The 14605-nt window shown below is 34.8% G+C and overlaps 1 protein-coding gene across 1 annotated transcript in view; it reads right to left on the bottom strand.

Moving 5' to 3' along the window:
• Nucleotides 1-14605, bottom strand: part of NBAS (NBAS subunit of NRZ tethering complex) — a 169247-nt gene that overhangs the window by 85864 nt on the left and 68778 nt on the right. The window contains exons 35-40 of the mRNA XM_027750754.2: nt 14113-14211; nt 7676-7843; nt 6962-7075; nt 6601-6724; nt 1722-1798; nt 1077-1214 (exon numbers count right to left, since the gene is read on the bottom strand). Of these exons, the coding sequence (XP_027606555.2) occupies nt 1077-1214; nt 1722-1798; nt 6601-6724; nt 6962-7075; nt 7676-7843; nt 14113-14211 (720 nt within the window). The remainder of the gene's footprint in view (nt 1-1076; nt 1215-1721; nt 1799-6600; nt 6725-6961; nt 7076-7675; nt 7844-14112; nt 14212-14605) is intronic.

The following is a 14605-nucleotide window of genomic DNA, read 5'->3' as shown; positions in this document are numbered from 1 at the left end:
TGTTTAAAAAAGCTAAACTAACAAAAAAAAAACCAAACCAAATCTTTTTTTATCAAAGCTGTCTTGCAGCAGACAGACCTATAAGCTCAAAGAAAGTTTTTTAACAAACATGAATTCCTCACAACCAACATATTTTGCAAGTATCAGTTTCCAGTTGTGGGCTACATTTTCCTTTAGCTTCTAAACAGAAGACAGTAAAATGCAAATCTCATCAGGAATATGAAAGGCTTCCCAACTGCAGAATTGGGCAAATAACAAAACAGGCTTTCCACTGTAAATCAGGAGTCATTCTGAACATGGAAAAAAAATCTCCTCCCATGCCACAGTGGTGATTACTGGTCTTTCTTTTCAGAAAACTTGTGACCAGAAGTGTTCTTTTAGCTGTAATTCAAAGCTAGGCTGAAAAACAACCAGTTAAGAGAGCTTCTGCACAGGAGGAAAGAACTGCCACTCCAAGAGAGCCTTTGTGAAGTTACACCAGTTACTGAAATGTATGTTACCTCTTCAATTTAGTTTGGAGTTTACCATGTAACTGCTTTAATCACAGGCAATGGATAAGGAGCAAAGCTGTGCCATTTCAAAATGAGAAACTTGTCAAAGGAAACAGAAAAAATCATCAATGAATGAGGATGAATTTTCAAAACACCGCATGTAAACTGAAATACAAACCAACACACCTCAGGGAAGGCTATGGAAACTTTCTGAATAGCACTGCTCTTGTTGAAATGGACTCTTCCCTTTCACTAGGAAGTATTTTATCGCATTGTATACAGTATTGCAAGATGACAGCATAAACCATACTCCTTATTGCTCAGTGTTTATAAGCTACTTTGAAGACTGATAGTGCTATTACCTAAAAATGACACTTGATATTGTGCTTCAAAAACTCTTCCACAAATTGTGAAGTACTTGTCTGTTTACAGCACTGTAGAAGAATAATTATGCATAACGTAACAGGCTGCTCACAGCATAAGTCAGATCAACTCCTTAACAGGCTTAACTCATGTACTGGTTTTTTAGAATAGTTTTTATGCGGCACATTAATGAATGTGGTTTTAAAAAGAAAGAGTACTAACCCTGTAGAGAGGGTGGCATTTGTCCTTGAAACATGGTGCCAAACAAGCATAGATCTGCAGGCTATAGTAATAACTTGCCAGCTGGAGAGATAACGCAGAATGTAATTGCTTTTCAAAGAATTTGTTGGCATCTACCACCTAGAAGAAAGAGAGCATTAATTTAGATGAAAGAATTAGCAAGCATACAACATTAAGCATACAAACTTCCTAAAAAGCTACTTGCTGTGATTTAGAAATACTTCTGACTGTGTTTTTCTGGCACAGAAGTAAATCAGTAACCTCCACACACAAAGATAATTCTACATTATGGTGTTTTTCTTCCCCCTTGCACAAACACCTAACAAAAATGATTTTATAGCTACAGTTTTGCTGCTTCTTTACCACAAGGTTATTATCCATATTTCTGAGTTACATTATAATTGTCAGTCAGTTGGGTCCAACTTCTATTTTAAATAAGAAAATGTGTCTTTTCACCAGTAGCCTGCTCATTAGCCAGTCCACTGGCATTTGCTCAATTTCCTTTAAATGCACCAGCCAAATCTCTAAAATTGTGTATTCAAATTTTCAGATTTTAAAACCCAAAGGAAATGAAATTTTATTACGGAATTTTGAAATGCTATGAATAGTCTTTCACTATCAACATACCTGTGGCAGTGCAAGTAGATACGCAAGAGACAAGGCTGCATCATTTGGTAAAGCATCACTTGCCAGTTGTAGCAGAACTGGAGCAGAAACAAAGCTTGGATTAGTGACCCATCTAGCCTTGACAGCTAGCAAATGAAATGTTTTCAGTGCAACTGTATTTTATTAGACACTAGCTTGAAGCTATATATACTCAATTAAACACTTATCAGCACAATCCAGAAACAGATAATATGTCATTAAACTCAAGCACAGCTTTACCTTAACTTCCAGGCAAAGTGTTTGATGCATTAACCAAACAAGAATGAGACTGTGGAGTAAGAGATGTTAAACAAAGCCACCTGAACTGATTTACAAGTAAATCAGTTTCTCTTGTAAATGTGATTTCTCTTGTAAAATCAAGGCACTAATGTAATGTTGTAAGAGTTCCAAGATATCCATCTCAGGAATGGTACAAAATGTCTTCTCTTCAAGCCTCAGCTCTAATTCACTCATCACTGAACGTGACAAACCATATTAAAAACTTCCGCCTCAATTAAAAATTAAAATAATTTTTAAAAGCTGCAAAGTGTCATAAGAAACACCAAAAACAAGCCCTGCCATATATTGCAAACACAAGTATCAGCACTACCAGAGTTGAAATCAATGCATCAAGAATAAGTACTCTGATTATAAAAACATATACTTCTGGTAAAACTGACACAGAAATTATCTGCTTTTCCTACATTACAGATACCAAACTTGGAGTTTTTTCATTCAAAAAACCCACTGTACTTTACAAATTACACAAATTGGAGAAACAATATGCAGTCATAATACAAGCACCCCAGGTTTTTTAATTAGCAACAGGATTTCTCCTTCATGCAGTTTTCTTCTGTGCTAAAATCAAGCATCACTGTGGTTGCTATGAAAGTTCCAACAAACAATTACAGACTAATATACAGACTAATTACACTTAATATTAGGGGTAGAGAATATAAATTATTATTTCCAGGGACAACTTCAAAAATCTTATGAAACTTGGACAAGAACTTGCATAGGAAAATGTAAGTACACCAAAAACTACAATTATGTATTATACTTTTTTATAGAGGATATTATTACTAATATTATTAATATCAATATTATTCCAATAGGTAGAAGCTATCTTCCAACTTTGTTTATTTCAAGGAAGTCTCAAACATCTGTATTCCCATATTACACAAACTGCTCTGCAGGGCGTGCTGGCAAGGAACCTGATTACTCTGCACACACGGTCCCCCAGTGAATTCTTTGTTCTGAAGAATGATTTATAAAAGGCTTGAATGACCAATTACAATTTTCAGATTATCATTAATTTGCCATCAGCCTGAAGTGGATTTACATGCTGGCCCTCGGCCATCTACAAACCCTAAATTTCTATGTGACAAGTCACCACAGAGGCTGCCTACACAGCAATAGGTCACAGTTACTGCAAACACAAGCCTATCCAACAGCACCTTTGCTCTGTGCTGCTAATAGCTTTTACTGTGCTTCAAACAGCTTCTTGGTGCTGACCGATCATTCTGCTACACTCCAAATAACCTGTATGCTGTCCAAGCAAACACAGGAAGACTCTAGAAATATCTAATATTAGAATCTTGACAAATTATCTTGCAAAATTGGTAGTTCCTCCTCTGAGCACAAACAAAGTTACTTTATATATTCTCACAACCACCTCTAGTTAAAACACACAAAAAAAAAAAAAGGGAGAAAGCAAAGAAGCATTTCAGTGCTGCCCCCTTTACCCTTTCTCTGGAAAATTAATGGTTGCAAAGCCTTGCAAATACACAATAAATTGTGGGTTCTCTTCCAACTTAACATCCGCAACATGACAACTGCCACACTAGCAAAAATGGATCTTTACCATTCAGATACCAATCATGAAAAAGAGCACAGCATCAACACAGGGCCAGAAAACAATATGATTTTATTCATACTCTTGCATGAAGCTCAGCTCAATGGCATCCCAGCTGACAGAATGTACTTAAGAAGAAAGACCTGCTTCCATTGTCGTACCTTCTGAGAAAATAAAACAAAACATCTCCTGTACTGATTCAATTAACACAAATTTTCTGTGAGCATTTGTGTGGTCATGGTATGTGTTCATGTATCCACTTTACACCCACGCAAACACACATGTATACAGAAAGACTAATTGCATACAGCCAACATCCCATAGTGAAGCCCTACAGGAATCCTCTGATGCCTACCAGAGCTGAGCTCAAATCACAGGCCCCAGACATTATCAGGATGTCACTCTGTCATCTCAAACACATTCACAAATTTTACAGTAACTTAGTGACCACTGCCAAATTTGAAATTTGCCAGAGAGATTAGACATTACAGCGTTGGCAAACCAGGGAGGGCAGGCAGTGACAAGCAAGGCTGCTGTCCCACAAACAGTACTTTCTTAGCAAGACACAAAGCATTCTAGATTCTATGAATAACTTTTATTTCCTGAGCAGGTCTTTATGCCACAAGCCTGCTTGAACAGCAATGTAAGAATAAAATGGTTTATTTGTGAAAATTGGAATTTATTAATACCTAGGAGGTTTCAACTCACTTCCCACATTCTTGGTTTTTTTCCCTGCAAAAAAATGTAAAAACAGTTTCAAGTCTTCAATTGTTCATTTAGCACATGAAAAAATCTCACTAAACTCAGAAGTATATATGGCAGTTAAACAGCCGTATCCACAAGCAATTACAAAATCATGGAAAACATTAAGTTATTATTTGTTCTAAAATTCCTGAGGATTAATAGGCATGACCAACTTTCTTGGGTTTGTTTACTTTGAGTTTAGTACCTAATCTATCTGCTTGTCAGCAAAATCAACTGAAATCTGCTATGTTCGTTAGTTACTAGTATAGTAGCTAACACCTCATATTAGCATTCATAAAAACCATACAGTAAACCTGAAAACAAGAAAACTGCTGAATAATAAATGAGATTCATATTTGTGTGATTTTTCAATTTTAAATTTTAGCTGTATTCTATTAATATGCACATTTTCAAGCTCCACAATCCTGAAAGTGTTAACTCACCATTAGGACTTTCATGAGAATTGATAAAGCTTTAAGAATGGGGAAGAGGTAGGATCCAATGCCACTAATCCAGGGCTAAAAACATTACAAACAGCGAATTACTAATCCCTTTATTTAAAGAAAGCTATGTTACACTTACGTTTAAGTGTAACAAAACTGCTTACTGACTATCATACAGCAGGACTGCTGGGTATAGAACAGAAACAGCTTTCCTGAGAAAAACACAGAACTCTGTTCCATAGAGAAGTCCATGGAGGGACTTCTAAGTGTAATTCAGATTGATTATAAGAAGTGGTGGAAGAGGATAAAAGTATTAAAATGGTAAAAACATCAGACTGCACACTTAAGAGGAAGAACACAGAAGTTCAAAAACTGAAGTTGGAATCTAAAATTTCGTTTCTTCTTCAGTAGAAAGTCCCCAACATTGAAATTTCCATCTCAAAGGCAGCCACTGAATTGTAAACAATGAGTTCCAATTACTCAAGTTAGAGCAGGAAGTATTACCAAGATCTACCAATTAAATAATTTTCCCTACGAAAGCAATGAATACTTTTTAATCCTTGCCTCCTCCTCCTTTAAGACACAGGAATCAAAGCTAAAAGCCTATCAGCATGCAACAAATGAGATCGTAAGTACTGAGTTAAAAGGATTTTTGCATTAAGAGAGCATGAAAGGAACAAAATATGCATACATCCCCATCATACAAAGCTGTTGCTAACCTTTTTTAATTCACAGTGTTGTTTTATTAGAACTATACAGGTTATCGGAAGAAATATCACATATCTCAAACTACTGAATCACATTTCATAAATTTCACAGAACACTCAGACTTGGAAGGGGACCCACAAGGATCATCAAGTCCAACTCTTAAGTCAATGGCCCATACAAGGATCAAATCCAGAACCTTGATGTTATTAGCACCGTGCTTTAACCAAGTGAGCTGAACTCATGGTCATATAGTTGTAAGACAAACATCCTGGTTTTTACTAAACAGTTGAAATAAGTGTGTGGCTTATGAAGATCTCGCTTAAAACTTTCCTCATATAGCAAGTGATTTAATATAATCATTTTCCATGGCAGCATTTACCACAGAGTCAAATATAATACCGATATCTTCCTTCAAAGACACTAAGAGCATCTAAATATTTAAACAGTTCATTTCTTAAACCAGCAGGAGACATCCAAAAGGAAAGACAAACAACCACAGGTGGTTTTGTGTTGTTCGTTTTTTTAAAAAAGCAAAACTGTTTCAGTTAACAACTTACTAACTATAACCTAAAACTGCAGACATTTCAGAAGATAAAAAGCTCTGATGATTCCAGAAGCTGCAGTTAAACATTAATTAGCAAATAAAATACTATAATGAGCCTGCAATACTGAAAGCTGTGTACACAATCACACAGAATCTGACCAACTGAATACACAGGCATACATACAAATAACTAACCCTGGGTTGCAAACTTCCATTTAAATACCTGTACATGATCATATTCAGGAAATCTTCAACAATCTCTCCCACGATGTTCATATCTTTGGCAACCCTCAAATAAAGCTCTCTGCTTATTTAAAGAGAAATTTCAGATTTCTAATCTTTACTAAGCTACTCCTCTTAAATATACCAATTCTCTTGAAAGCTCTGCAGCTACTTCAAAAGACTTCTTACCAATGAGAGATGTTGAACTACACCACAATTTATACAAAATAACCAGACAATACTTCAGATCGTTGTGTGCAATTCTCCATACTTAAACCTATCCACAGATACTTCTGTATTTACAATATATACTAAATACAGGAGTGAATATACATATTCCCATACCTTCTGTAGTTGGAAGTAGGTCTTTTCCTTCACTCTTTGTTTCCGTCAGTTTCTCTGTTCTCAGCAACACTTCAGCAAAGCTTTCCAAAGAATCGTTCTGGTATGTGCCATAGCTGATTTCAGACTAGAAGTAAAATAAGGTAACTGGCATGTGTGCTACACTCTGCATTTATATTTAGATCACTTGCATCAGATGCAATTCTCTACCTCAGTTCCTGCATATGCTTTCCTTTGTTTAATTCTGGATTTTTTTTTCCTACTTTTGCACAAAATTTCAAGTCACAATAATAATCGCATTTTTAATTCATTATAAGATCTCAACAAAAAATTAACACTTTAGAGCTCTGTAATTGCAACTTACTTCTGCAACATATGGATCACGAATTAGAGACTCATAAAATGGATGACAGCCTTGTTTTTCCACCATAGCATTTTCTCCAGGCCCACTCTTCAATACGTCTCCGAATTCTTGACCCTGGGAAAAGTACGTATAGTTGATCCTAACTGTAAAAAAGCTTATAAAAAATTCTGTAACCACTGTTTAGAAGGGAAACAACTGTAAATTAAAGTATCACTGAATTCAGCAGGAAGCAAGATAGGAGTCATCTTACATAAAACAATGCTGAATGAGGTTCAGTATCCTTAAAAAACAAAAAAGAATCATGCTCAATAGTACCAGAAAAACTAGTATCACAAAAATTACAGAAAACTCACTGAAATGGAGAAGGTAGAAAAGAGAAACAGAAAAGGAACAGCTTTGAGTATAAGATTACAGTATATAAAGAGTATGTTTAACTGTGCTTTGTACCCCAAAGTTCTGAACTTCTGCCAAATTTCATCTATGCCTTCTTACACTACAGTAAGAAAACAGGAGAAAACCTATTAGAACATATGGAAAAAAACCATCTTTAGACACCTTTTTTCATTGGGATTTGCTTGCAAACAATCTTTTCATGTCTCTATTTCATTTACTGATTGAGGTCTTCAGTTGTCAGATATCTACAAAGGAGCTTAGCTTTTATACTAACATATCAGCAAACGCGTACACATCTGGAGCACATCAGCAATCCCTTACATGCAATGGTCGCAGGTAAGTTAATGATCTCTTCCACCACTGCCCATCACTGACAGCATGCAGCACGGCTTTGGTAGTCATAGTTGTGTTAGACAACACCTCCATGGTTTTTGATGTCGTCCAGTACAACAAATCAGCGGACTGGCTAGAGGAGACGTGGGTTTCATCCTGTGAGCATACCCAACACACAATGGCAAGTGTTAGACTCCTGCTACAATTAGGTTAATGACATAAAGCAAAATAAACGCATTAGAGAGCAGACACACAATGTCAATAACATATTTTAATGATCATTAATTTAAGCAGCATCTGTCAAAAATAAACAAAAGACAAGCCAAAACTGATTTAGGAGTTTCCATTTGAAGTAAGTAGTGTGATCAGCAGAACATTTTGCCCCTTATTCAGTTGTAACCTCTTGTTTCCACAGATAGCAGCTGTTTTTAATTCCAGTTTATAGTGGAAATGTTCTACATAACTGTTGAACGCTTCCATTAAAATAATTGTCTCTCTACAAATGTGGACATCAAGCATACTAAAATTAATCTTCAATAATCCAAGAAAGCTGATACTAGAGACAATCTTGTACTTGTACAGAGGTATCATTAATTAAGTTGAACTCTCAGTAGAGGAAATGGCAGAGATGTAAATATTCATCTCGAGACCAAGTGAAGAAGTATCAAGATCTGAAATTCTGCAGTTGGCACACAAAGTACTGAATATAGACAACACAAAAGACTGCAACTGCTTCTACAGTACATGCACAAACACCTTCACTTAGTCTCAGTAAATTCACACTAAAGTCTATTCTTCAGACTAGATGTTCCACAAATGGGGCTTTATACACAAGCTCTTCCTCACGTAAAGCATTTAAATAATACCCAGAACATCCCCGTTGGCTGATCTGTGCTGTTCCAGTTCTCAAAGGTTTGTGTTAATTGCATGCTTTACAACCACTTGCACATTAGACATAAATATATAATTAGCATACTAATGTAAACACACTGTCTTCAGCAACAGAAAATATAAGTATTTTCCTCCATACAGCAAACTTTAACAGCTATATATCCAACGTTTGTCCTTAACAACTCTACTGTTCATTTTCCCATACACTGAAGTATATTAAAATAGCAAAATTCTAACTGTATGGGAGGTATTAGTTTACAACTCAAGACAAAATTTCAGACATCAGAGCCAAAGGATGCTATGTTATACTCAAGACAAATACATCCCACCACAACCTCAGTGACAAAACACATCAGTTTCAATAACACAGAATGTCATGTAGACAACCTTTTTTTTTTTTACTACCTTTTACTGTACTGTGCAGTAAATCACTCCCTTAAGCTGACCACTGAAGTAGCAGGTCCATCTTAAGTCCTTCTTCCTTTTCCTTCAGCATTTTTTTCCAATCCTTTCTGAAATTATATTGCGTATTTCCCAGGTGCATCACTGACAAACTGACTAGCTAAACTGGAAATTTCAGCTCGTTTCACCAAATGAAGAAAGTACATGCCAAATACAACATATCAGAACTGTCAATGCTCTGAAAAATGAAAATCAACAGAAAATCTGGTGGCTTGGGGGCTGTGGGGAGAATTTCTCGTTCATGTGTTTTTTAAATAAACCCCTCTAAGTACTTAGGAAAAAAGGGGTTTGTAATTTATTTTAAACGTTACATACAGAATGCTAATTTCTCTGTCTGCCTCCATTTTCAAGTAGATGTTGCAGGACACCTAATTGATTCTTCATGTAGGAAAAATGAACCAAACCAAAACAGAAAAAATAAATCCCGCCCAAGTTCTCAATTGCATTTTAGCGAAGCACTTTTTTTTTTTTTAAATAAACCTCCTTCACTAGTGTGAAAACTAATGACTTAACTTGTATGCAGGTGTGGATGCTTCTATAGCTCTACTGCTATCAGATAAACTCTATTGATTTTTTCTAAAAAGAATTTCAACTCTCACAAGTAATTACAGTCTTTTCTGCACAAGCAGGAATCCCATTTTCTGACAAGTCATTCCTATGTGTACCTGGAACTTTCTGCTATACTGAATCAATCTCTCATAAAAGAATTTATTTCTTAAATATTGTTGGAGATCTCATCTAAAGAAAACAACTTTAATTGTATACTTTAATTGTATCTTCAGGAGGAAATTATATTTGGGGGTTTTAAGGGGTGTTTGTGGGAAATTATTTTCTTCTATTATTTCTTCCTGACATTGTTTATAAAGTAAGCCCTTGTCGTTAAAAACAAAATAATAATAGAAACAACAACTTATTAAGTAGCAGCTAAATTAGTGGCTTAAAATTTTGTATGAATCTAAAATGGTGTAAAAAAAGAAAACCAACAAATTCTGAATTATCAAGATACTCTACATTAACAGCTAAAACATTTTTATATATATATTCCTATATAGATACCAAATATTTATACACATACACCCATGTTCACACATACACATATACAATTCCAAACAGCCTAATGCAAGGACAAAGAACAAAGCCAACTGTTTTTTAGATAAGCCACAGAACAGACAGTAATAAACTAGAACACCTGCAACATGGGGTTTTTTTGTCCTTAATGACAATTAGTCAAGGTGCAAAGATTAAAACATGCAAAAACCATACACTGCATACACCTTGTGTGTTAAGTCATCCATCAAGATGATGTAGGAAACGAAATGAGATGGAACAGTCTGTTCATAAAACAGAACATCATGCACTAGCCTTCCTTTTTCCCTTTTTGGTATTTCCCTTGGAAAACAGGAATTTAAAATAGTCTCTTTTACGTAAGTATTCATGTATATTCTACACTTATATTTTGTGCCTTGGAGGGTTTTATTTTGGGGATTTTTAATCTTTTTTTTTTTTTTGGCAATGTCTGTTACAGCTAACGAACCAGTCCCATAACAATAAACCAGACCCTAAATGAGAGACTATGGAAAAGATTCAGCTCAAGTAACCCAGCCTTAAGCATACCAATGCATTTGATGCAGCTGCTGAAACACAGGCTTTGATGACTGAGATATACAGCAATAACTAAGACATCTGCTTAACAGTTGTAGATCTGAAAGAGGACTAGACATTTTGGGTCAGTAGCTAAAGGACACAAGGATAAATAACCATGATTCTCTAATCATTTCTAACCGGCAGTGATAACAATGTGTGATCTCAATGTAATGTACACAAATGTTTTAAAAGGTCCTGTCTTTTCCCAGACCTAGTACTTAGGAAAAATGCAAAACCAAAGATGCTAATGCTCTGTTAATCAGAAATTTTCTTTTTCTTTAAGCAACCTTTAAGACAATAATTTCTATAATTTGAACATACTGTCCTCTAGAAACTATGCCTGCTCTTCTATCAAGAGTTTGTTTTCAAGGAAACTTGAAACTGTAAATGTCACTTGTGTGGATGTGCCACTTTACAACAATTATGCTTTCATATCCATATATATAAAAGATAATGATTTATAAGAGATGTAATGCATATTTTAAGTATTATGCAGATTTAACATAAAGTCAGAGCTCATTTACAAGACAATTGATGGTTATTGTTTCTACTCTTTAGAAACAACCAGGTATCTCATGACTAAGCACTGTATTTTAGTTTAATAATTTTAGCAATAATATTCTGAAAGGCTTTTCATTAATCAAGAGTTTAATTGTCTCACTGAGATATTTTGCTGGAGAAGCACAAGATTAGTTGTTTAGGCATTGTAGCACACAGAGCAAAAAGCATGAGGATTGGTGAAACAACATTTTGCTTAAAAATAAACTGGTATATTGGAATCATTGTAGTTTCCGAAGGATAACTTCTCCAATTGATCCCATGAGTTCAGTCAACAGTGACAAGCTGACACAAAGCTTGTGCAAATGCATTAGCTCCTACAGAATGATTAGGTGCCTGCATCTTTATCACAGCACTCAGGAATTTCCTTCAGAGCAGGACCACCAAAAACTTGGAGAAAAGTTATATTGAAGTCAACATGACAGCAATGTTAAATGACATATTTCTATGTAGTCTGTAGAAATTGTAACCAGCTGCTATCAAGATTTCTGCAAGTTTCTGGGGGGGGGGGGGGGGGAAATTTGGAGGAAAAACTTTCTAAAAATGAAATTAGTTTAGACAGTTCTGGAGAAGAGTTCATCAAGATTGATGGAAAACTATGACCAGTTGGTGATATAAAGAAAGAAATAGTAGTGGAAAATAATGATGCAATACTAGACAAAGGCAAGAAGAGGTAGAAAAAGGTCACTAAAGCCTTGAAAACTGAAGTACTTACATATAGATATTTTGAATACAACAGAGAAAGGGATGCCCAAACACACATATGCTAGAAAAAACTCAGTCAAGTCAAGATAAGGAAATTTATATTTAGAGCACCAATTTGAAAAGGTAACAGTAAGTGAGAAAGAAGAAAATTTGTCAACTCCTTGAGAAAAGGATGCTATAAGTTAATCAGGACATCAGTGAAAATGAAAGGAGTGAAAGGAAAGGGGGAAAAAATCTTACAGTTTAAGGTTTTTTTCTTTGAAGAAACTAAAATTCTGTGCAAGACAATAAAGGTGAAGCACGAGGAATTAGTATAACTATGGGAATTACAGTTATGGGATTCAGTTAAGTCAGAGAAACTGAGTTATTGAATATATTGCTTTTCTAGCGTTTCAGATGTCTGTAACAAAGGAAGAATTGCACAGAGAGTAAATTCTTGGCTATGTTTCCCACTGTAGCATTGCAAGAAATGAAAAAAGCTATAAATCCCTATTAAGTCAACTGGGAGAGAACAAAAAGACAGAATTAGCAAATATACAGAACTCATTTCATAGTGTACCAGTCTGAAACACAACATGCCAAGAAGCTGTATTAAACAGAAAGAAAAAAAACCTCAATGTAGCAACCTACAAACTTGCCAGGTCAATTGTCTACCTACTTCCAATTCTAAAGAGTCAATCAATCAGAACTAAGGGGGGACAAAATCAAAGCTACACTGGAGAAATTTTTCAATATGAATTCCCTAGCATAATGAAAATTGCTTCAAATATCCAAACTGAAATGATAGTGAAATTAATTAGTGAGTTAACTCAACTCTGATAAATCCTTGAATAAGTTTCTGAATCATTTATATGCACGTCTAATTGTTCCACCACAACATCATACTACAGCCCAAGAAGGCAATGCCTGACAGATTTTCACAGATACTAAAATATTGTAAACATACTCATCCATGCCCATATCAATTTTATTAACATCTACTTAAACTTCTGTTCAGAGAGACACATCTACGGATTTCCAGATAATAGAAAGCCTTTGTGCCAGAGAAACAGATCTGTTCTTCATATTGATGATTCCAGCAATACATAAAGCCCTCTTCCTCTGAATAGTGTTTATACTGCTATTTTACCTGTCTGCCATTTATTTTATATGTATGCAAATTTTCATATGTTTACATATGCATATGTGTATACGAGTATGTACACACACATATATATACACATATACAAACATATATAAAACCCACACAAAATATAGACAAGGAAGCTGCAACTCAGATACCTTTCTCAAAAAGCCACACTATGCAAGATGAACCTTCTTTCTTTCTCTCCTTCCCTCTTTCTCCCACCCCCTTTTCCTCTCTCCTTTCCTGTGTTTCTTTAAGGTTTTTGCTCCCCTTCCCCACTCCCAGATCTGTTTATCATCTACTGAAAAATGTAATTAAGCAGAAAACACATAAAATAATTAAATATAGAATTTTCCACTTCACAGAGTGTGAAAAACACATTCCTTTTTTCATAAATAGGTAATTACATCTTCCTTAAAGAAAGAAAAATATTTGCAATTTTACATGTACAAACTTAAAAAAATTGACATAAAAAGTAGAAAAAAATAATAGAACACTTCTTTTCTGTTGTCCTGCCTGTATTTCCTATAACACACTCAGTGTTCCTTCTGATCTTACACATAAATATAATTTCACATGCAATATATGAACATTATGAAACGGAAAAGAAGTCATAAACTTCATGATGCACAGAACATAGGCAAAAAATAAATTTAATTTATAACATTTTTTAATGAAATATGTAGCTCAGGTTTATTTTCAAATATTTTGCTTTGCAATTGGGACAGATTAAAAAAAAAAAATCAAACCAACATAAATGTATATCATTATGTAAGTTTTGTTGCACTTTTCTACTGCTTCTGGGTTTATAATTTTTTCTATGGTACTAAGACTGTGTAGGAAGAAGCAACTCAAAATCCAAGCAGACTAAGTATAAATACATAAGCAAAACCTTGAACTTTAAACAATCAAAGAACAGCACGCAGTACATGTCTAATGTTGTCCATTTTATCTAGTAAATCTAAAAACTCAAATTCAGCTCTTTAGCATAATGCAGAACAAAATAATTTTTACTTCTAAAATTCTCGTTAAAACTTACCTCTGTATCTTTACTCATCAACAAAGAAGGTGCTGAGACACTTGAATTCTCACCTCCTTCAGAAGGAAGAAACTGGTAATTCACAGCCTGATAAAGAATCTATAAACATGAAATAAATATAATCTTTTATCAGTCAAATAAGCAAATGTAAGAATTATAACTGATATCATAGGAAACTCAAGAAATTCTGATGTAAAAGCTTCCATGATAGAGAAACAAGGATGCAGGAGAAGACACAAAGAACACAGTATCTCTGACATTCTCTCACTGTTGTAGTCCCTAGAAAAAATGACTTTCCCTTCTCCATAATTTTTGTGCAATATTTTGCACACAATCTAAGAATTTATTTTTTTTTAATTATATGCACCCTGATATACTGCATAGGCTAAAGAACTGACAGAAAACTTTCATTATCTGAACGGTGACTGAGGTTTTGGGCAACTCCACAAAGGAGTTGTTACACAGGACAGTAGCTTTGTGAGCAGAATCTCTG

This window comes from Pipra filicauda, unplaced genomic scaffold (assembly GCF_003945595.2).
Source record: "Pipra filicauda isolate LSUMZ 115617 unplaced genomic scaffold, ASM394559v2 scaffold184_size3518187_pilon, whole genome shotgun sequence".
Taxonomy (NCBI): domain Eukaryota; kingdom Metazoa; phylum Chordata; class Aves; order Passeriformes; family Pipridae; genus Pipra; species Pipra filicauda.
The sequence above is the reverse complement of the archived record's forward strand: the minus strand, read 5'-3'. Positions and strand labels throughout refer to the sequence as shown.